At 40.5% G+C, this 23931-nt stretch overlaps 1 protein-coding gene across 1 annotated transcript in view; it reads right to left on the reverse strand.

Moving 5' to 3' along the window:
* LOC120523394 (protein-lysine methyltransferase METTL21C) overlaps positions 1–22646 on the reverse strand; it is a 28870-nt gene extending 6224 nt beyond the window's left edge. The window contains exons 1-3 of the mRNA XM_039744674.1: positions 22419–22646; positions 16323–16446; positions 6499–6662 (exon numbers count right to left, since the gene is read on the reverse strand). Of these exons, the coding sequence (XP_039600608.1) occupies positions 6499–6662; positions 16323–16437 (279 nt within the window). The 5' untranslated portion in view covers positions 16438–16446; positions 22419–22646. The remainder of the gene's footprint in view (positions 1–6498; positions 6663–16322; positions 16447–22418) is intronic.
* Between the last annotated feature and the right edge of the window lie 1285 nt (positions 22647–23931).

Below are 23931 nucleotides of genomic sequence, written 5' to 3' on the forward strand. Positions count from 1 at the left end.
CGCCGCGTGCAAGTACTGCATTAAAATTTTTATTAAGAAGAAAATTAAACCTTTTTAAACTGAGGGAAAATATGCCAATAATTATTTGTTAAGGATCTCTTTGTATACCACATTGTGAGTTCGGCCCTCCGGTTGTAACATGACCAAGCTGTGTGCTGAGCTTACTCTTGAGCATGTAACTTACAGTTGGCCATGTGAACAGTAATCTTGTCTCAAATGTCACAGCTTGGATTGCTGCTGTCATAATCGGTTTGAGTTTCATGGTTTGTTTCTATTACGACAGTATTTGCAGGATTTGTTGTGTTGAAGTGACATTTGGCATCTGTCAAGCGTTGTAAGCACACAACCGGTTTCATTGATAAAATCACATCCAGCTTTTGAGAGTTTAAACATTCATAAACATCAAAGTGTCCACTACTGAAATCGTCACCTGTGAATCTAAGATGTTTAAGAGGCATTGGCGGTTGTCGAAAGGTGTAAACTATTTGGCCATTTCGGTACACTTGAAAGCGACAACCGAACAATTCAGTGGCAGCCATCAACTCACAAGCAGAACCATAGGTGACGGGCTTAAGCATTTCACTCTTATAGTGCTCCTGTGTAGTATAATTATCTCCTGTACCATCATCAGTCCACACCTTGAACCTGTCCCAGTCATTCAATACATAAGACAGAATCTTCCTCCGGATATCAAGAGTGAGCCTGATATGGCGTGCAATATGTAACAAAGAGAATGGAAAAGGTAGGTGGTATCTCCGGGCAGGAAACCACTCGGTAAGTGACAGTTCTTTGATTGATGGTGATCATCTCGATAGACATGGTAATGGGGGTTGGAATGATAAAGGAAATGGGTACCTGAGCAATGTAAAGTAATTGTAAAATACCTATACAATACCTATAATTGTAATAAACAAACAATAAAACAGCGGAGAAGCTGTGGATTAAACAAATTAGGGCTGTAGTTATCAGTAGGGAGACATGAATCCCGTGGCGAAGCAAGGAAGGGAATGTAGAGACCGGAGCGACGGACAGTCTTATATAGGCAGGCAACCAGCCAACAGCGTGGGAGGCGTTGAGATGGGGACACAACGCCACCTCACGCGTGACCAAGGTGCAGGCTATGGACGTATATATGTACGTAAGTAGGATTCAGTTAGCGTTAGGAACCCGTGTACCAAATTTCTTGAAGATGGGCCCATAAGTAACAAAGACTGTTGAAAAGTTCAATATGGCGGCCGACAGTGGCATCATACCACCGAAATAAGTATGTACATTGGTTTTGGTTAGTGCAGGGAAGCCGCCTACCAAATTTCGAGAAGATGGGGCCATAAATAAGAAAGTTCAACATGGCAGACGTTGTTGACCGTTATGACCATTATGCATAGAATTTCGAAATGAAACCTGCTTAACTTTTGTAAGTAAGCTGTAAGGAATGAGCCTGCCAAATTTCAGCCTTCTACCTACATGGGAAGTTGGAGAATTAGTGACGTTGGAAAGTTCAATATGGCGGTCGACAGTGGTGTTATACTAACGAAATAAGTACGGACATCGGTTTCCATTAAAAGTTCAATATGGCGGCCGACAGTGGCATCATACCACCGAAATACGTACCAAATTTCAGCCTTCTACCTACACAGGAAGTTGGAGAATTAGTGACGTTTGGAAAATTCAATATGGCGGCCGACAGTGGCATCATACCACCGAAATAAGTATGTACATCGGTTTTGGTTAGCGCAGGGAAGCCACCTACCAAATTTCGTGAAGATGGGGCCATAAATAAGAAAGTTCAACATGGCGGACGCGTTGTCGAACGTTATCGACGTTATGACCGTTCGCGTAGAATTTCGAAATGAAACCTGCTTAACTTTTGTAAGTAAGCTGTAAGGAATAAGCCTGCCAAATTTCAGCTTTCTACCTACATGGGAAGTTGGAGAATTAGTGATGAGTGAGTGAGTGAGTGAGTGAGGGCTTTGCCTTTTATTATTATAGATATATATATATATATATATCAAAATACCCGAGCTTTGCAGGGATGTCGTGTGTTAAAGAAGTTATGATAAAGAAAAGAAAACATTTTAAAAATAACGTAACATGATTGTCAAAGTAATTGTTTTGTGCATTTGGCGGCAGCGTCACGAAGTTGTTTTCGGTAGCTGCATCAGAAAATGTACCACGACGCCTGGCACGCCTCCTTTTACTGTTTTCTCACAGCTTGGATTGCTGCTGTCATAATTGGTTTGAGTATATATATATATATATATATATATATATATATATATATATATATATATATATATATATACACACACATACACACAAACCGGATTCCAAAAAAGTTGGGACACTATACAAATCGTGAATAAAAACTGAATGCAATGATGTGGAGGTGCCAACTTCTAATATTTTATTCAGAATAGAACATAAATCACGGAACAAAAGTTTAAACTGAGAAAATGTATCATTTTAAGGGAAAAATATGTTGATTCAGAATTTCATGGTGTCAACAAATCCCAAAAAAGTTGGGACAAGGCCATTTTCACCACTGTGTGGCATCTCCCCTTCTTCTTACAACACTCAACAGACGTCTGGGGACCGAGGAGAGCAGTTTCTCAAGTTTAGAAATAGGAATGCTCTCCCATTCTTGTCTAATACAGGCCTCTAACTGTTCAATCGTCTTGGGCCTTCTTTGTCGCACCTTCCTCTTTATGATGCGCCAAATGTTCTTTATAGGTGAAAGATCTGGACTGCAGACTGGCCATTTCAGTACCCGGATCCTTCTCCTACGCAGCCATGATGTTGTGATTGATGCAGAATGTGGTCTGGCATTATCTTGTTGAAAAATGCAGGGTCTTCCCTGAAAGAGATGACGTCTGGATGGGAGCATATGTTGTTCTAGAACCTGAATATATTTTTCTGCATTGATGGTGCCTTTCCAGACATGCAAGCTGCCCATGCCACACGCACTCATGCAACCCCATACCATCAGAGATGCAGGCTTCTGAACTGAGCGTTGATAACAACTTGGGTTGTCCTTGTCCTCTTTGGTCTGGATGACATGGCGTCCCAGATTTCCAAAAAGAACTTCGAATCGTGACTCGTCTGACCACAGAACAGTCTTCCATTTTGCCACATTCCATTTTAAATGATCCCTGGCCCAGTGACAACGTCTGAGCTTGTGGATCTTGCTTAGAAATGGCTTCTTCTTTGCACTGTAGAGTTTCAGCTGGCAACGGCGGATGGCACGGTGGATTGTATTCACTGGCAATGGTTTCTGGAAGTATTCCTGAGCCCATTCTGTAATTTCCTTTACAGTAGCATTCCTGTTTGTGGTGCAGTGTCGTTTAGGGGCCCGGAGATCACGGGCATCCAGTATGGTTTTACGGCCTTGACCCTTACGCACAGAGATTGTTCCAGATTCTCTGAATCTTCGGATGATGTTATGCACAGTTGATGATGATGGATGATAGATACGCTGGGTAACACCTTTCTGATATTGCTCCACTATCTTTCTGCGCAACATTGTGGGAATTGGTAATCCTCTACCCATCTTGGCTTCGGAGAGACACTGCCACTCTGAGAAGCTCTTTTTATACCCAATCATGTTGCCAATTGACCTAATTAGTGTTTATTGGTCTTCCAGCTCTTCGTTATGCTCAAATTTACTTTTTCCAGCCTCTTATTGCTACTTGTCCCAACTTTTTGGGATTTGTTGACACCGGAAATTTTGAATCAACATATTTTTCCTTTAAAATGATACATTTACTCAGATTAAGCGTTTGATCTGTCATCTACGTTCTATTACAAATAAAATATTGACATTTGCCATCTCCACATCATTGCATTCAGTTTTTATTCACAATTTGTTTAGTGTCCCAACTTTTTTGGAATCCGGTTTGTGTGTATATATATATATATATATATATATATATATATATATATATATACTGTATATATATATATACTGTATATATATATATATATACTGCGGTGGGTTGGCACCCTGCCCAGGATTGGTTCCTGCCTTGTGCCCTGTGTTGGCTGGGATTGGCTCCAGCAGACCCCCGTGACCCTGTGTTGGATTCAGCGGGTTAGAAAATGGATGGATGGATGGATATATATATATATATATACTGTGTATATATATATATATATATATATATATATATATATATACAAACATACACACAGGTATATATATGTGTATATATATGTATGTGTCTATATGTGTGTGTATAGCTTTGGTCACTGAGTGCAAGGGAAAAATAATAAAATGTAGTCTAAGTTATTAAACAGTAAAACCACTACTGGAGTGGTTGCGGGTAAACTACATTTTAAAGACTGTGTAACACAACAGGTAAGTAGAACTAACAGCAGCTAAAATGTATATGGATCATCTCTCGGTAGTAGATCCCTTTTGAAAGGCGCTACACGACGGCTGTGGTATAGAAATTACATTTTCTATGTGAACGTTCAAATTTGTGCCTTTGGTAATGTGCCTTACCGGCATTTAAAGAAAATTAGTTTTGTGTCCTCTGCAGTGTTAAGAGAAAGGCTTTGGTTTGGGATAAAAGGAAAAAACATGTAAAGAAAGGAAAGTTGCCTTTTTCTTTTATATAGTATAGAGCGATGTGTTCGCTGACGTTATGATCGCCTTTTGGGGACAGTCGCGTGGGTCTTGTGTAGACTGGTGAGACGCCCCGCCATTAATCGGCTGTGATGGCACTGTCAGTCCTCCACTCGTGTGCGTGTCTTCATAATCCGAGGTGAGGACCTCATAATCGTAACGTGCAAAAGAAAGTGTGAATCGCCTTAATATTATTTTTCCGTGGTGTAGAAAAGGGGTCCCGTGTTTGCACTTGTCTGGGCTATAGCGCAGGGGGAGGATGAAAAAAATTAAAAGTGCTCACTTTGACTTAAGGCAGAAGCGCAGTCAGCGTCTCAAAGGCCGGCACAGCTATGCACGCGGGCTGGCTGCTCGACTTTTGCTGGGCAGGAGACCACAGTTTTTGCAGACACATTCATGATATTAAAAGTCTCAGCGCTCTTTGGAGGTCATTAATATATTATATATATAGCAAAATCCCGCCCGCAGCGAGAAGTAGTGTGTTAAAAAGTAATGAAAAGAAAAGGAAACATTTTAATAATAACGTAACATGATTGACATTGTCATGAGTGTTGCTGTCATATATATGCCTGCCTAAAAAAGTCACCCTCGCCCGCTCTTACTTTTTACCGTTCATTTAATCATGGCTAGTGGCGGAAAAATTATAAAATGGAAGGAGTATGGCTTTACCAAAACAATTATTGATGGCGAATCGATTATTCATAAAGCTTGAATTGGTGATCTGTTTTTCTGTGTTAACCTCATATTTTTCATACTTCTTCTCAAACTAAGGTGGTGCGAGGGTAAAATGAATAGGGATGCGCTGATCAATGTAATTGGTGTACCAGGAAATCATGCATTGACAGAAGTTCCCCTTTGCTTGTAATGCAAAGTGTGATTAAATGCATTATTTTTAACGCATTATGGAGCACATGCATCAAGCTTCTCAGCTGTGCTTGTGCTAAGAAAAGGAAAGATTTTAAAAATAATGTAACACGATTGTCAATGTAACCTTTTGTAAGTAGTGCCTGGAGGATTCAGTGTGTAGAAACTCTAGAGACAGCATGTGTATTAACTTGTGGATTTTTCTGTGAGTATTTGGTGGCAGTCTGACGAAGTTGCTTCGGAAGACGGCGTTAACTGAGCTCAGCTCACAGCAAATGAGGTGAATGGGAGGGAGATGATGACGTGACTCCCCCACCCGACTTAACTGTCAATCCCTCCACAAACACAGTCTCTCGGAATTTGCATAAGCACAGCCCTTCACCAGTAATTTTAACTTAGTTACAAAGTGATCAAAACTGTCGTTTATACCCTGCGTCCTCTCATTAAACTTGTATCCCGCATTACCTGTGGGCATGTGAAACGCCAGCAGCAGCCTGTCTATGAACTTAATTTAAACTTTAGGTTTACACCGTGCTTTGTTTCCGAAGTAGCTGCACTCATGAATATGCTTGTACAGTATGTGTCACTCGCTCGCTTCTTATTGTTTCGTTGCCTTCTCAATTATATAATGCATGTTTTCTTCAGCGCTTTTTGGAGCTCTTCCTGGTTTTCTACGTAATGCATTGACAGTCAGTTCACGTGATTACGTGGGAGGCTTGATGATGTCACACGAAACTCCACCCCCCACGGCCATCGAGCTCAACTCCATTACATTATATGGAGAAAAATAGCTTCCAGTTATGACCATTACGCATAGAATTTTTGTAAGTAAGCTGTAAGGAATGAGCCTGCCAAATTTCAGCCTTCTACCTACACGGGAAGTTGGAGAATTAGTGATGAGTCAGTGAGTCAGTCAGTGAGTGAGTGAGTGAGTGAGTGAGTGAGTGAGGGCTTTGCCTTTTATTAGTATAGATTAGTTGAATCCTTAAAACTGCTTGTAAGTTACTCACCCCTGGCCATACAATGGCAGCATAGGAATCAATTGACTCTTGTATTTTTATCTCGTAGCCCAAAAATGAGTAGATGTCTTTTCCAAAAACTGAGTAGCTGCTTGGTTCCCAGGGCAGTTTCGGAAGAGTGGCTGATGGTACCAGTTCTGACTCTACTGGTAGTTCTGCAAAAAAATTAATAAATAAATAAATTAAACATTTTTAAAAAGCAACCTAGTGTGACTAAACTGTAAAGGATGTTTGTAATGCTCAGTATACAAAATAATGGCTTGATGAAAAGCTTGATTTAGTGTTGCTAAGGCAGATAAAAAACATCAAAACTTACATGACATTAAGGAAGGGCCTGATGGGAGCATTATCCAAAAATAACTGGAAGGGAGAAAGTCCCTCCAAAGGCAAGTGTGGGTGTATAACAACCACTAAGTGGTGGCAAGCATGGCACATATCATAAACTCTCTATAAGGGAATTTTTCATAAACAACAAGATCAGCAAAAAGCCCCAGAGGACTGGCAGAAAACCAGGAATGTTCTTCCAACATAGCATGTGGCTGATGATGTGCCCCAGATAGTATATGGAAGTAGAGATTGTAAATATAACTCAAATGCTTGCCAATCTTTTATTTTTGATGCTGTATCTGTGAGAACCACATTTCCTACGACTCGAACTACATGACTGAAATTACTAATTACGGTAGCAGATAAAGCAACTTGAACCAGGAAGGATCTTCTAGTGTTTCAGGAGAGATTACTGTAGGTTACACCTGAAGAATTTAGAGAAGAGGAAATGCCAGGAAAAAAGTGAATTCTGCAAGCACTATGGGAAAGAGAAAAATGAAGGGAGCATCTAAAAAGAACTTAAACAAAATATTAAAAGGGAAAGAAAAGCCAAAGGAGCAAAATATGGTATGTTGTAAATAGACTTTGTTTTTAATTTTGATTCCTTTTCAGAAGCATTTTTTGAATTAATTACTTACTTGTAATGTTTTGTTGGGATCCCAAATTAATTCCTAGCATTAATTTTTGGTTTTGGCTTCATTTTGACATAGATGATAATTTGTTGTGTTCTTACAAAGTAATTTTGTTGATTTTAATCGATGCAATTGCATAGCAGGGTTGTCTTGTTGTTGTGATAGCAATGAAAGTTCACACCGAGCACTTCACCTCACCATCGGAGTTTGACTGAGTATTCCCTGATAGAAGAGCATTTGATTTAGTTATTGTTTTCTTGGTACATTACATTTTTTCATTTTCTTTGCCTTTGTTTGTGACTTATGAGTAATCTCCTCATCCTCATTTCAAATCTTTTTGCCTGTTCTTTAGTAGAACAAGATGAAAGTAGAATTGAACATGCTCTTTGAAATCTGGGAAGTAAAAAGTTAAAACAGATGCTGGTGGAATGAAAGCTAAACAGAACAGGTTGGGACCAGTTTGTCTCCATTTGTTAGAAAGCAATGTATTTGGAGACGTTCCAGGCACGGACACAAAATTTAGCAAAGTCTCAATAGTTGCTTTTAAAAGTAAAAATGGAGAGGTTTGTGATTGTGCCTGAGCTGTGTGTTTCATGCACCTGCTCGGACACCAAAACTATGAAGAGAACTGTTTAATCTATGAAAGAAGTTCATAAATGGTTGGAAATCTACATAAATCAACTTTCACAATCACTGGTTGTGGTTTGCACATGGTGATATGTGAGCTTTCAAGAAATAATCCAAACTTGCTTATTACAATAAACAAAATAATATAATTTATTCATTGCATAAGGGTAGTAGAGGACGGATATACTGCATACAAATAAATATACACAGACACAAGGACAATGACAAACAGTGCAAACAATAAATAAAAAACAATAAAGGTACAAAATGAATTAATTCTATTTGCTTACTTCTAAACATTTACCCTAGGAAATCTTATTTATTCTGGATCGGAAGCGCTGGTCTTTCAGCTGTTGAGGCAGATTAGTTCGTATGTAGTTATAAGTGTTTACAGCTCGCCAGCGTTCACTTACCCCACCTTACCCCCAGCTCCACTATAACCAGGGCCAGCACCACCATGAAGGCAAATTAGGCATTCGCCTCGGGCGCAGATCATAAGGTGGGGGGAAAACCCAGCCACATGGGTATAGCTACCAAACAGTCGGTTGGCGCACTAATAAGCTTGGCCTAGGGTGCAAAATAGCCTAGCACTGGCATGGACTACAAGGACATGTGTACGTGTGAGGCTGATGCTGCTCTGCCTTAATGAAAGGTTACTTAGTTTTTCCAATAATTCATAATAATAATTCATTCTATTAATTAATAACCTGAAATATCAGTGTTAATGCATTTGCTGGCATTATGCAAACTTTTAATTCACAATAGCAGGCACACTTATGTCTTGGTTCCTGTTGACTCCGAGTCGAGTGACGCTTTGTCCCCGTCTTCAGGATCCATGGAGAGTTTTTCTGGCACAAGCAGAAGGCCACTGAGCACACTTTGCCTTACTTTTTCTCACCTCCAGGCTGCAGGCCACACTTCAGTTTACAGCCTTTGAGGCTTCACACGATGTGGTTCTTGCTGTACTAGCCTAATAATTGCGTCTTCTGCGCAGTCGGTCACTGGTCAACTCTCTCCTTCAGCAAGACTGAAGTGTTGCTTTAGATGCAGTCTCTCTTCCTCAAACACTTTGCTGTTATTTTAGCAAGGCAGGACTAAGAGCAACAATCACATCCAGCGCTGTCGTGGAGGATCATCCACTCTAAATGTTCAGCACTAGGTTACCCTCTGGAGTTGAACGGATCACGGCAGCCATTTTTACAACCACACTCTAGGCAAATAGGGGTTCTGCTACAGAGCAGGCATTAAAGCCAAGCACAGAGTGGGTAGAAACAAGCGAGCAAATGCTTGCAATGGGTTATGAAGGATGGTGTGGACATTAATTTCTTGAGTTCACATAAGCCCATCCTTTTCATTGGCAATTGGTGCTAAATTTTGTCCATCAATGTGGTCAGTGGTTGAGTTCTAGTTCTTTGTGTCATATGGTGCCATACTGATACATTTCTGTGATTGATCAGTCTTATCAGAGGAGACCCCGGAAGTGTGTTATACTTGGGCTGAAGCTGATTGTTTGTAAAAGAGGTAGCTGCAGTTAAAGATGAGTTCAGTGTTTTTAAAGTCAGTGTGATTTGTTGAAAAGCATGACAGAACACACTGAGTCCGACTGATCGAGCCACCCCCTCTCTAACAAATTACTTCTGGGAATTCTTACATGGGTATGTACACTTGGAAAAAGTTTATACCCTTTCTCTGTAGTGCTTTAAGAGTATGGTATGCTGCGAGTGATTGGACTATTCCTACCAAGTGCCAAATTAATCATCCACTAAATCGGTTTGCCACAGAGCTGTGATGTCGATAAGAGAATCGCCATCGATTTCCAGGTATTACAATGAAGGTGAACACACTGCAGGCCCAAGAACTTCTTATATCGATCCCCCTTCTATAATCAGAAACCTTTAGGAGGTGATGCACATGCCTTTTGATGCAATAATCAAGCTCTGTCATCCTACAGCAATAGGCTGGCTTTTCTTTTTCAAGAATTTCTATTACTCTGAACTTTATTTATCCCATTTCTCTTTCTTCAAGTAAGCTTCATTCTTAAAGAGGATCGGTGAAACAATACAAAAATATTAATGCGTCCATTACTAAACCAAATACTAAGAAAATATACTGGAGCAATTTTCTATAAGCACTGTTACATGATTATCAAGACACCCCTCCTCACTAGCCAGAGCTTTCATTATTTCTCTCACATTTTAATTCTCCCCTGTGGCCTTGTCACTACTGAACAATTATCTGGACCTCTGCCACAGAAAGGACCAAATTCGAACCAAAGCCATGGACGCCATAATTCCAAATGTCATTCTCCATGGTCTCACTAAATTCATCCCACACACAGGCCTTCTTCTTGGTCACTGACATAAGTAAGCTAGTTCCTTTATGACTAATAGCACCTCTCATAGAAATGTTGGTTGCCCCCTTTCAAAAATCCCACAACCTTCCTTGCTACTGAAGTCCACAAGGTAAGGTTACTTACATGACAGATATCACTTTTATGTCACTTCTCATGGCTGGAGATATTTAAAACATAAAAAGGCCTGATCAGATTCCCTGACATCCCCTGGGAAGATCTTCTGTAGGTAAAGACTAAAGCATTCTAAACAGAAACGTCCACTTTTGCCACAATTGCCAGTACGCCATCACTAACAGTTTGGAACTTTTAATTCTATCATGCAAATATGCAGTCCATCTGAGCCAACTCATAACCAAGTGGAACGCGCCTGACAGCTAAGTACTTCTCTTTACCTGACGGTTTAGTCTATATAGCATTAGGATAGATGTCATAGCTACTTTTGGCCCAAATTACTGAGATACTAGCTACAATCGTTAGCAGCGTTATGTTTGAAACTGGTGTTTAATTTATGGACAATCCATGCCTACCACAGAAATTGAATAACAAGCCACCATACAGGTTAAGACCAGACAGCTATCTCTGCTCTTCCTGATGTGATCATGGCTGTCTGCCAGTAGCACTACTTAAGTCAGTTTGAGGTACCCACTACCTCTAAAAGGGCTGCATTCTCTAGCTACTTCTCGGGGCATATGAATCAACCAAAAATTTCTACTCTCCATGACTAAAATGAAATGACTAAAAAAGAAAAGAGAACTCTGTTGATCAAGAACTCTAACTCCAGAGCAAATGCTGTAAGTAGATGTACTGTATATCTATTGCTGTCCAGCCATATCTAGCCATCTCCTGTCACGTTAAGATTTAATGCTGTACATCTGGATCTTTTCCACCACAACTGCCCACCTGCCTGGCATTTCACCCAAACCCCAACTTTTTGCTTTTTGTTATTGATGTTGACAGCTCTTCATGACTACTTCTGACTGAGTCCAATAGGTTTACATGAGCCAACCAAACTCAAGGCACTTGCTGACAATAGGATTATTCAATATGATGATTTTACCTCCTTAGTGTTACATTTATTCTCAAAAAAACACGTAAAAAGCGTTTATATTTTATGACTTGAAAAATTACATTTTTATTAAATCTCATTTTTCTACTGTAAAACAAGCAAAACACTAAAAGTACAAAGTAAGAAGTGTAGAAAGCGTAATAATGATACAAATAATAATAATAATAATAATAATATGAATGGCCCACTTCACATGTGTGAGTGATGCGAGCGTCACTGTTGAATTCACCAGAATCACTTTTGGTTTCACTGACTGTTGCAATTTCGAATGCCTGAAGACAGATTTACCTCATCTGCTGAGAGGCGTTTCTTATGAGATTCCATTGTTAGGCCAGGAGAAGACGTGTCTCCACCTTTGCCCGGGTGATGATCGGGCCAGACACACCTATGCCATTGCCCGAGTAACACTTGGCACTATAGCCTGCGTAGTCCTTGGGTCTTTACACAAGACACATCTATACCGTTGCCCAAATGACACTCAAAACTAATACTTTTAGCACTGTGTTTACAGATCGAGTGACACTCAGGTCTAATGTAAAGGAGGTTAATTGGCTCTAGATGATTTTGCATTGTCAATATAAATTGCCCCCTTATTAAAGTTACACATAGCATGCATGTCGTAATCTCATTATGCCCCCCACTTCCTGTATCATAGCAATTGCAGGAAAATCAGGATCTGCCAAGTAGTAAGTCACACTTGAACTTATCACATACTTGCCTGAAAATACAGCATGAGACTTCTCATGACTGGAGATATTAAAAGGGGATGGGGAGAAAAATCTGCTCAATAGGTGGAAAACACACATGAAGTGCTTCCCAATTACGGCTAAACCTGTGTGTGAGACAAACGCCATAAGCACCAGATCTGAAAAACTCCTCAGTATGGTCAGTAAGGCATTGATAAAGTCGATCCAGCAACATTCTTTCAGCTTGGAGGTGAATCACATACTGGAGAATATCAGTACAAATTAAGGGAAAGTGCATTTAGGACTGAAGCCAGGAAGAACTTCTTTCCGCAAAGAGTTGTGGGACTCTGGAACAAACCACAGAGATATGAAGTTGAAGTAGAAACCTTGACAAGCTTTAAGAAGAATCAGGATGAGATATTGGGACAGCTTAGACTATTAGTTGAACAAACTAGCTTGATGGACTGAATGTTTTTTTCCCCGTTTGTCACATTTCTTATGTTCTTATGTAATATTGACGATTTTCTCCTAAAACCACAAATGGTAGATATGGTTATTTTCCTTTCCAAGAACACTTTTAAATAGTTTATTTATACAAATATAGTTTATATAGATTTGTGGCCTGTGCATTTAGTGAGTCTTGATTTGATTTGTTTCATTTTGTAGTGAGATGGCCAAGTATTAGGCTGAACCAAGACTATTGGTTTGATTTGACAGCTCATTGTCATACTCAGCCTTATTAATACTATTTAATTTTCCGATTCCTCCTATTTAAGTTACACTGGGCTATGACATTCCTTAACAAATACAAGGAATGAGTAAAACAGTTTAGTCAAAATGTATTGTTTCATAAATGAGATTGGTACCCTGCCATTAATAGCCATTGAAAAGTTGATCTAGATAGCTCGACTGTGCCACTCAGTGGTTGTAAGTGGTTTTTGTTTGGCAAGTGTTTTTGCCAACAGAAACTAGGAGTTCAATCACGTCATGTAACGCCGCAACATGACAAAACACCCTCAACATCAGTCACGAAACACCCATCGCATTACACTATGGTTAAGATTAGGGTTGTTGGAGGGTTATCCGACTCAAAAGACGTTTTGTGACTGACGTTGTGGGCATTACCTGATCTACGTTATAGGTATTCCAGGCTGCAGTTAGACCCATCTCGTTTTTGCCCCCAAACAATCACATCAGTAATTGCAAATCATTAACAGGAAAACGTCAATATCACACAAAGGCAGCTAGTAAACACCACCCCAGGCCTGACTTTATTGGGTGATATGGCGTAAAATCCATATCACGGTATAAATGAAAATTCTGATGGTTTCACCAGATGCCAGTATAGTGTATATACAGTAAGTCCTTGCTATTCATGGATTCTCTTGCTGCAGATTTGCTTATCTGTTATTATAAAACTGTAACACCTGCAGTCTCATCACACCATGTGGAAGAGAACAAAAATTCTGAGATTCCTATCGCACTGCAGCGGAACGTGAGATTGAGCTTTAACAGCGCTGCGATGCTATTGGATGTCCAGCCTGCACACACACACTACGCTGTATGAATCAATGTGCGGCTTCCCGGCACCAAGAAGCGTAGGTATGCTGTTGACCCCTATTCATGATTGAGGGCTTGTAATTGTTCTCCACGAAGAAAGAATTCCCAGTAAGTGTGTGGGTTATAAGCTTGCACTGATTTTGATCATCTACCGGTCTAGTGATGTTAAGTTTGTTCTGCCTTTTCAATTTCAACATTCATCTTTGATTCTCCAGTGTGAAGAACTCTGCTCTCTTCTGATTCTGTTCCTGTCATTTCCACTTAAAACAAGTCTACTACTTGCTATGCGCTTCACCACAGAGAGTATTTCCCTGTGGAAAAATCTTAATGGTTGCTGCATCTGCATCTGCCCTTTGTACACACTGCCCGCCGCTACTACCAATTGAATGATTTAGTGAGGGCCTCAGACCAGCACTGCCACTGTCGCTTGTGGCTTCTGGCAGAGCACCAAGAAGGTGATCAAACTTGACCATCTAGAGGAAGTAAAAGTTGTTTCTGTAGGTGAACTTGTAGAAGGATCATTACTGAGCCTCAAGGGTGTGAGAGTGGATGGCTAGAACGTCTGCCAGTCTGGGTGGGTGGGGGTATTTGGGATAGGGCACCCTCCGATGAACTTAGCTGATATTGGGTGCACACAATTCTGGGTTTATGGTAGCAAAAGTGTATTGTGAATAGAATCTGCCATCTCAGCACCGAAAAGTTTGCTACTTTATCTCCGGAATGTCCGGTGCATACAAACAGTAATGAATACTGTACTGAAAACTAAAGATGTTATTACGCTAGACAAAATATTGTAAATATTGCTGATAACTTGCATCAGTCTGGAGATGTATGTCCAGCAGGGAGCGCTAGCTTCCTGTGAATGAGTTCTGTCATGATTGTGGAGTGTTACGTAACACAAATCTATATAGATTTCAAATAAAAGGCGATTACCCCTGCCTAGTAAGAAATCACGCAAGAGAAATAGCTTAGTTTTGTTTAATGTCGGCTTACGCTGCATAACAGATAAAGGAAGCCAATGACAAAACCCAGTTCGGGAGTGGGGGCTCGAGGTGTTGAGTCTGTCGATGTTCGTCGGTGCAGTGGAAGGCATTTTCGAGATTGGATGACGTTATCTCCCATCCGTACATTGGCTTCAAAAGGTGTGCCGGGCAATGTTTTCCCCATGTGCAGGCCCCCCACTCAGGTGAATATGCAATTCCAAACAAGGCAACAGAGCTTAAACACGAATATAATTCCATGCTGACTTAACAGAATAGAAACAGCACACAACATCTCTCATTCTGAAAGCATGTGCTCCAGTTGTTTCAATCTGTCTTATCTGCTTGCCTAGCAGTTCTATATGGTGAACCCCTGTGCTTAATCTCGCTCTGTGTCATGTGGGTAGAAAAAAGCAGATTTATAAGATATATTTGCACAGAGTACATTGAGCTATTACATTTATGCTTATTACAGGACAAGTAACCAACAGTATGAGCTGGCATTTCATTGTGATAATGAGCAGTTTCAGAACGAGCTGCAGGGAAGCTTATCAAAATGGCGAGCCTGTCAAAGTCGCATAAGAATTCCAACAAGTATTGCGACAGTGAGCATTAAGTTACCTAAAGGAGAGCTGCAGAAGAGCAAGAATTCATAAGCACTTGGTGCTGACGAGTACCGCAGCAGCCTGGTAAACATAATGACTGCTCCTGTGTGATGATGCTTTAAAGAAGTATGCCGTATTACAATTTCTGAACAATTTTAAGCTGCATATAGTTTAAATATGTAGTTTTGACAACATAAAGAACAGAATAAAATAGTAAACCCTTCCACTATGTGGAGAGTGATAGAAGGATTAACTCTTAAAGGGGTATACTCACTTATTACACACAGTTCACGTATAAGTCGACATTAAGGCCTTGACGCAAAACCACTTGTCCCATTTCCGTGCTGTATATTTTCATTGTTTGCAATTTTTCACTAATTCTGAGCATACCAGTAAAATAGTTTTCTCAAAATCCATACCAGAAGAAGCACTTCACCTGGTATCCTGGATCAAGTGATATATTGCTCACTATTCCCACAGGTGGCGCAGTGGTAGTGCTGCTGCTTTGCAGTAAGGAGATTGTGGGTTCGCTTTGGGGGTCCTCCCTGCGTAGAAAGCACTTTGAGTAGTGAGATAAGCACTATATCACGAATCAATTATTGTTATTATTAATAAGTCTTAGGTTGCCTGTTTTGGGAACGGTTCAACTAGGCCTTCTGTTTAGGTTAACTTGCCATAGGTAAAACTACCAGGAACACACGGCTCCTAACAGTAAGGCTCTATGGATCACAAGCCCTTCCACTACACCCAGGTCATAATCCTAGCAGAATGTCATACTAATTGTTTCAGTTCTTTAAAATTTCTTGACTCGGTTATCTCCATAATTCATCACCAGACATTTCTATTCATGCTGTTCCAAACTCTTATTCCCTTTTTGATATTATCAGTGTAATTTCCCTGTTTAAAGTCTTTGTGCTTATGCATCTTATGCTGTCTAAACTAAAGATTGGTGGATAATCAGAATACAACAGAAGCCTACCTTTATCTGCGCTTGATGAGTTGGAGTCACTTGACATTTCTGCATGCCCTTCTGTGTCATTTTCATTGGCCTCCTTCACATCACTCTGCTGATTTAATGATTGTTTTGGATCCATGTTATAAATCTTAGAAGATCAAGGATAAAAAAAAAATTGGATCATAATGAGCAACTCTTAAGACGTCCTTTACTTTTACATAACACTTTGTGACCACCAGGGGGCATTGCAGGCCCCCAAACTCCAGACACAATTGCATGGATACAAGTCTTTAATAATAATAATAATAATACATTTTATTTATATAGCGCCTTTCCATGTTTAATCTTATAAATACCTTATACAAACATTTCAAAAGGGCACAAACCAAACACAATACAATTCTTCACTCTCCATTTCCTGCTCTCCTTCCACCCGACTCTGGCTCTCCGTATTGAAGCGGGCTGCTTCTTTTATACAGCACCTGTGAGTACTTCCAGTGTCACAAGGCTGTCCCTCCGAAGCGCTTAAGGCGGAAAACCCAAAAAGTAGGGACCATTAATCCCATCAGCATACCCTGATGGCACCCATGGAATTCAACAGGGCTGTTCAATGAAACTACAGTTCCCAGAATGCTCCTGGGGGTATCTGTAGAGGAATCGCAACCCAGTGATGCTGCCACCCAGCGTTTTGAGGTAGACAATAACCCAAGTAAGTTGTCTTCCTCTGTCCTTCCATTATATTGGTCTCAAAGCCGGGTAAGGATCCTTGTTCAGTCCAAGCAGGATGCCAGTCCCTGCATGCCGTCCATTACAACCTTTCCACTGTGAACGCCATACCAGGATGCTTTATAAAGTCATATTAATATTTTTTTTATGTATTATATCATTCAGAGTGCAGGCCAAGTATCATTCAGTAAGTCAGAGGCAATCACATCTTACAGCAGGATGGCTTAATCACTAGGGCTTACATGACGTGTATGAGAAGGACGACGGATGGGTACATACCATCGGACATGTAACAAAGCCTGCAGCCACTTGTGGGACTGCAAATCATGAACAATGATGTGCACTTTCTGGTAGTAAGAATATCGACAAAATGTTCTCCAGTATTGCACGCCAAGTCTTCAGTTGGCACTTCAGACAATTCAGTCTCAAGTTTCTGGCTCATCGTTATGAAAAGGCACACATTCTACATTCTGAGTATTATAAGGAAGGGGAATGAATGACAGAAGGCTTTGCTCGTCGCTTTTTTGATAGGCTTTTTACTACAAAGAGGACAAGTAAAAAGTATGCTGGCTTCAGGACACCTGCTCACTTGGAGTGTCTGACTGGCAATGGGCAAGCCGCTGTGTCCCGAGGGGAAGTTGACTGGAATGAAGGGACGATTTGTGTAAAGTAATGTGTCTGCCTGAAAAAAAATGAGACTACGTTAATATAGCACAGCTTTGGGAAAGTAAAAGCTATAAACTGCGTCCCAAAAGCATTACTAAAATGACATTGAAACGTAAGGACATATTTGTATGGACAGTTTGCACACTTCTGCTCCAAACAGAAAATGGAGCTGGGCTGCATGTTCATGAACTTGCCATTATCCTTCATCATTATTCAGTAATCTTCTTCTGCTTATTTCGGCTGTTTACCGTTAGAGGTCGCCACAGCGGATCATCTTCTTCCATATCTTCCTGTCCTCTGCATCTTGTTCTGTTACACCCATCACCTGCATGTCCTTTCTCACCACATCCATAAACCTCTTAGGCCTTCCTCTTTTTCTCTTGCCTGGCAGCTCTATCCTTAGCATCCTTCTCCCAATATACTCAGCATCTCTCCTCTGCACACGTCCAAACCAACGCAATCTATGACTTGTAATAAATAAACAAGACTTTGAAATACTACAGCAGGAGTTTGATTGTTCTGCATGGTTTTACAGGGAGGTGTGCTGTCCTTCCTTTACATGATAACTAGGAAATTCTCTATACATGTGACAATACCACTATGCAGATACTACAGTTATACTCGGATTTTATTTTATTTCAGAAACTATTCAATACAGAAAGTCTTCATTAGTTAACCTAACAACATTTGGTGTTAATTATTAAATTAACAGTTACCAGAACAACTTTTATGACTGTGATTAAAGTCACTGGAGTGAGGAATTTGAATTAAAATGGACTTGGCAGCCTACCACACACTCAAGCATTTCTGCTATACTTAAATTGTCAGGGGAGGTTGTCTGTTTATCCCTGCTGGTTTCTACTTTGCAGCTGCAAATAGCTGTATGGTTTTTTGACAGGGCAAAAATGTTATCCTGCAGATGCAGCAACCATTAAGATTTTTCCACAAGGAAAAGTGCATAGCAAGTAGTAGACTTGTTTTACATGGAAATGAGTTCCTCAGAGTTCCTCACGCTGGAGCATCAAAGACGAACTTTGAAATTGAAAAGGCAGAACAAACATAACATCACTACAGTAGATAGGCAGATGATCCAAATCTGTCGTTTTCCTTCGTTTTGCAAGAAATTCTGCTCTGTAATTTTAAACAAAGATCAGATGACCTGTTCGTTTCAAGCTGATGTAATATGATGATTATGAAATGAAAGTACCAGAAGGAGAACAGTCAGCTAAATAGGCCAAGGATCTCTACAAGGATGTCTGTGAGATATGGGCCAAACTTTGAAACGTGAACCTGAACTTGTAAATCACAGTAAAGTCTTCTCTGCCTGAAACGCCTAACCCTAATTGGCACTAATGCTACCACGCTGCCATTGTAAATAGCCTCTGCCAACAACAAGGGGTTCTAACAAGATAAAATGTTCAACGAAAACGTAAAACAATGCACCAAAATCTCTTTTGAAAGCAAAAATGAAGAATTATATGACACCATCTGATGGAGCTCAATGATGATGGTAGGCCTCTTCTCAGTCTCAGCTTCAAAACCTATTGGCCAGTTACCAAAACTGTTTCTGACAGAACATTTTCGCGGTGTATTTCAACTCAAATGGATTGTGTTACATTCCAAGCCGAATGCAAAAAGATAATCAATTTGTATTTTGTAACAGAGCAATCCAGATGCAACCAAATATCCTTTTAACATCATGTAGCACATAAAAGAGAGCCTGTCTTACTGCACAACTTCTACAGAATCCACCGCCAAGCTTCCACAGTTGTCATTAATGACATCCATAAAACTCACTTGATGCTCAAGGTCCCGTTCAGCGATTTTTTTCTGAGATTTTTTCAAGTCCTCTGAGTCGAGACTTTGGCCATGAGATTTTTTAAAGTCACGCCCTCATTTCGACCATTTTCAACCATGCCCGCGGTCCTCTCACCTCTAATTCGTGTGAATGCTTTTGACAGACACAGCTCCGACTCTCTCAGCTCTTATAAATTTTAACGTTTTCTTCACTTTAAGTTCCCTTAATTGGAAGACGTATTATGTCTTATTGAAGAATTTCATCACGAAGGGATATCAACACAAAAAATGAGCACACAGGCAATCCTAGCAGTGAGAAACGATGAAGTCAAACTAATTAACGGCAAAAATGTCAATTGGTTACACAGCAAATTGTTAAATGCGTATCAATAGACTATGCTGAAACGGTTGATGGTAATTGTGCAGAAGATGAAAACAAAAACTTACAATATTCCGAAGAATATCTAAAACCGTTAACACCATCCGGTCTTCCTCTGGATGAATTACTGTAGAAAGAAGGATGTATCCAAGAAAGGTGATGTAGTACATTTTCCGCAGATAACATTAGACTACAAAAGAGATCTTGATATGCCATTCGTATTAAAAAGTTAACAGTTTCCTGTTAGAACAGCTTTTGCAAAGACAATGAAATAATCTCAAAGCCAAACATTCGAAAAAGTCATTTTATTTAATCTGTGTGTTAATTTCAAAGCCAAACAGAACAAAATCGTATTACGCAACAAATAACTCTAACGCAACATGAAACGTACTTTAATTTCAAATTATTATGTTTTACTATTTTTTAATATGGTGTGGAAGACCAGCCTCAACACAGACAGACAGACACCAATTTTCATACCCACAGCACAATTTATTTACAGTAGTTACAGTGAGTAATCCAGTGCGCCGGCACCAATCACCCTCACTCCGGGCCTCTTCAATAACCAGCCTTCTTTCACTGCCTCCACTCCTCTCCTCTGAGCTCCTCCTCTTCCACCCGACTCCAGCTGATGACTGGAGGGAGACGGCCCCTTTTATTCCCACCCGGATGTGCTCCAGGTGCCTCCTGATGCACTTCCCGTAGCACTTCCTGGTGTGGCGGAAGTGCCGCATGAGCACCCTGGGTGTCCCTGGTAATACTTCTGCCAATATCTCCGGGTGTGGCGGAAGTGCTGACGTTCAAGGCTTCACAATCTTCTTGGTGCCCCCTGGCAGTGACCACGACCCCCTATAGGATTGAGCTTCCATGCTCAGTTCCCGTGGCCCCTATACAAACCAGGGCGGCTGCCCTCTCGTGCTCCAGGGGAGGCGTAGTCCCTCTCCCGACCCTTCTATGTGTCCCGGCTGGGCAGAGCTCCCAACTGCCCGCCACAATGGTTAATTACTCCCTGTAATGTAAAATAGTTAGTTCTGTTATCCATCCATCCATTATCCAACCCGCTATATCCTAACTACAGCGTCACGGGGGTCTGCTGGAGCCAATCCCAGCCAACACAGGTGTAAGGCAGGAAACAAACCCCAGGCAGAGTGCCAGCCTGTTATGCATATGTAAAATAAAAATCTGTTTAAATTGTACATCCACATCCCCATATGCGAGCAGCAGAACCGCAAAGAGACTAACGTGTAGCGCCTGCCCAGGGGTTGGTGAACGAAGTGAGCAGGGAGCAAAGCCCCCTGGTATATACATATTTTTTAAATATATATATATGCTGCAAATTATGTATATAGACTTGTGTGTGTGTTTGTTGGTAACGTACTATTGTCACTGTCCTAAGGAGACATGTAAGTAAGAATGTCCTTGATGTACAATGTGCATGACAGAAACTAGAACTTATGAGCTTGAACTCTATCTGAATGGTCATCCAATATGTCCAGATTTTGTTCATGGACTCTTATTGATTAAGTCAAGAGTGAAAGCACTTCTTTCTTTTCTCCCTGGTACTGTAAGACAGAAGGTAGCATCTTGATGAAGATATTTTGTAAAGTGGTTAGGTTTTCTGTTTTTGTTTTTTTTTGTAGAAAGTCTGTTTTGGACGGAGCTCCTGCAGCACCCATTCTTCACATTCGTCCAGCTCTTCATATAAAAGATGGAACTGACAACACTAAGGACACACAGTGTAAAATAAAGGACGCAACACTTATTCTTATTTTTTTGCACCCGGTCACGTTAACAGACTTGTCAAAAGATTTCCATTTATCCTCTTAATTATGCAATTAGCCTGCAGTTTTAGCAAATGTATTAATAAAAGTGTTTCGGCTTTGTTTTTGCCTTAAATAGCCCAGGAGACTCTTGAGGAGTTTTTCTTTTCACTGCCTTGAAACGCATAGTGCTGTGCGTCCAGGTGTAAGAACTGAGAGGCGATCTGCTGTTATTACAAACCAGGTCCCTACATCCCATGCCATCATCACACACACACACACACACACACTACGTGAAACGGGATCTGGTGTCTGGCCTTTTACAGCGCTGAACAACCTCACTTTTATAGTTTGCTGCGGACAGCTCAAGACAATTCCTTCCTTGAATGCAACACAGTGACAAGGTGCCTACCATCCTTGATCTGCATGGCATCCCTTGCAGAAAGGCACAAGCTGAGACCTTCAAAATGACTTATTGCAGAACATATGCACAATTATATATCTTTAAGTCTTTTTAGGTAAATGTGTCTGCAAAATGTGTAGCAAGAACAATGTGTCCCAGTTTTATCTAGAGCTATAGTATCAAGCAAGCTGCAAAGTTTAAACCAAAGTCAAGCATCTGAAACATTTTACTGCACATGACGCCCCATCATTAGAGCCTACAGAATAATGTATGCAGTCATCTATACATTACACCAGCCCCTAAAAATGACATTCTGTAGCCCAAGGCGCCATCCATGCTTTATTCTGAATAATGCAATTAAAAAGGTACTTGAAGTTAAACCGCATTACCTTAGTCTGCCCGAAAAATCACAAGTCTGAGGAGAAGAGTAAACTCCACCCCAGCCAACACGATGCCAGATATATAGAAGAGATACACCTTGCTGGACACTCCCATCTGAATCGCTGCCACACAGAATGACTGCAGCTTTATTTAAAGCAGCACAATGACAGGGCTTTAGAGTGAGGGCTCCTTCCAGAAAAGCATCTGTCAAAACAATTTTCCAGCCATTTAGGGAGCACTGAATCCCTGCTTAAGATGGCATGCTGGACAAGGTCCCATTAACTTTATGGCCTCCAAGAGGATTTTAAGCAGACTCTCCTTCAGGGTGCTTTGAAAGCGTGTGCTGTTGATAGATGTGCGTCTCCGCTCAGGGCCAAATGCTTCAGATTGTGTGTGTTGGTGTGTATTGCACAAGCTTCATCAGGGTGTTAGGGAGGGGGTGACCGGGGCTGGAAGCTTTGTTGCCAGTTTCTCATACATTTCTAAAATGCCTCATCAATATTCCGTCTTTTCCATTTGCATGATGTTGAAGCGATTAATCAGTGGAATGATATGACAAATTGCTGCCTCCTTTTAAGGGGCATATGATTTGGGACTGGAAGTACTTAACAACTGGTGAATTTGCACAAGGTGGGGAACCTTTATTTTTTTTAATAGACAGAAGAATAAAAATACAAAACTTTAACAACTGGAATTTTTTTACAGCAGTATTTCAGTAATTCAAAAGACAATCAAATCCAGCAGCATAAGGCAGGAACAAACTCTGGGCAGCAGGACAGCAGGCTCTCATAGTGCACACTCACTTACACACATCCACTGACATGGGGTCAGTTTGTCACCAAGTACTCTAATGTGCTATCTATAGAATATAGAAGAGGACTACCAACACAAAACAGAGAGAGTTCTAACAAACATTGTACAGTATGATCATGACAGGATTTGAAATAGATCCTTGGATAAAACAAATATATCAATACTTGCAGTTATTCATTTTCTGAAGCATTTTCCATGAAGAAACATCAACAGCCTATCCTGGCAGAACTGGATACAAGACAGGAACCAACTCTGGACTGGGTGCCAGTGCATTCTAAAAATTCAAAAAGAAAAAGAAAAGAAAACACAAATCACACAAAGAAAACCATTTTGTTTTATAGCAGTGGTTCTCAACCTGTGGGGCGGACCCCCTAGGGGGGCACGAAGATGTGAAAAAAAGAAAACAAGAATCAAAAATATGAAAAAAACATCTGTTGAAACCAAAACAAATTAACTTAAACTACATTCTGATACTAGAACAATAAATATAGAGTTAGATAAATGTCGATAAAATATGCATCTACATTTCAAAAAAAATGTTAGGGGGGCGCGATTAAAACTGTTATGAAAACTCGGGTTGCAAATACTTAAAGGTTGAGAAACGCTGTTTTACAGAGAACATCATGGCCATCTATTCTGTATGTACGTATGTGGTGTTCAGTATAAAACCAATGATATATTACACACCTTCTACAGTAGTCATTGGGT

Source organism: Polypterus senegalus, chromosome 2, assembly GCF_016835505.1.
Source record: "Polypterus senegalus isolate Bchr_013 chromosome 2, ASM1683550v1, whole genome shotgun sequence".
Taxonomy (NCBI): domain Eukaryota; kingdom Metazoa; phylum Chordata; class Cladistia; order Polypteriformes; family Polypteridae; genus Polypterus; species Polypterus senegalus.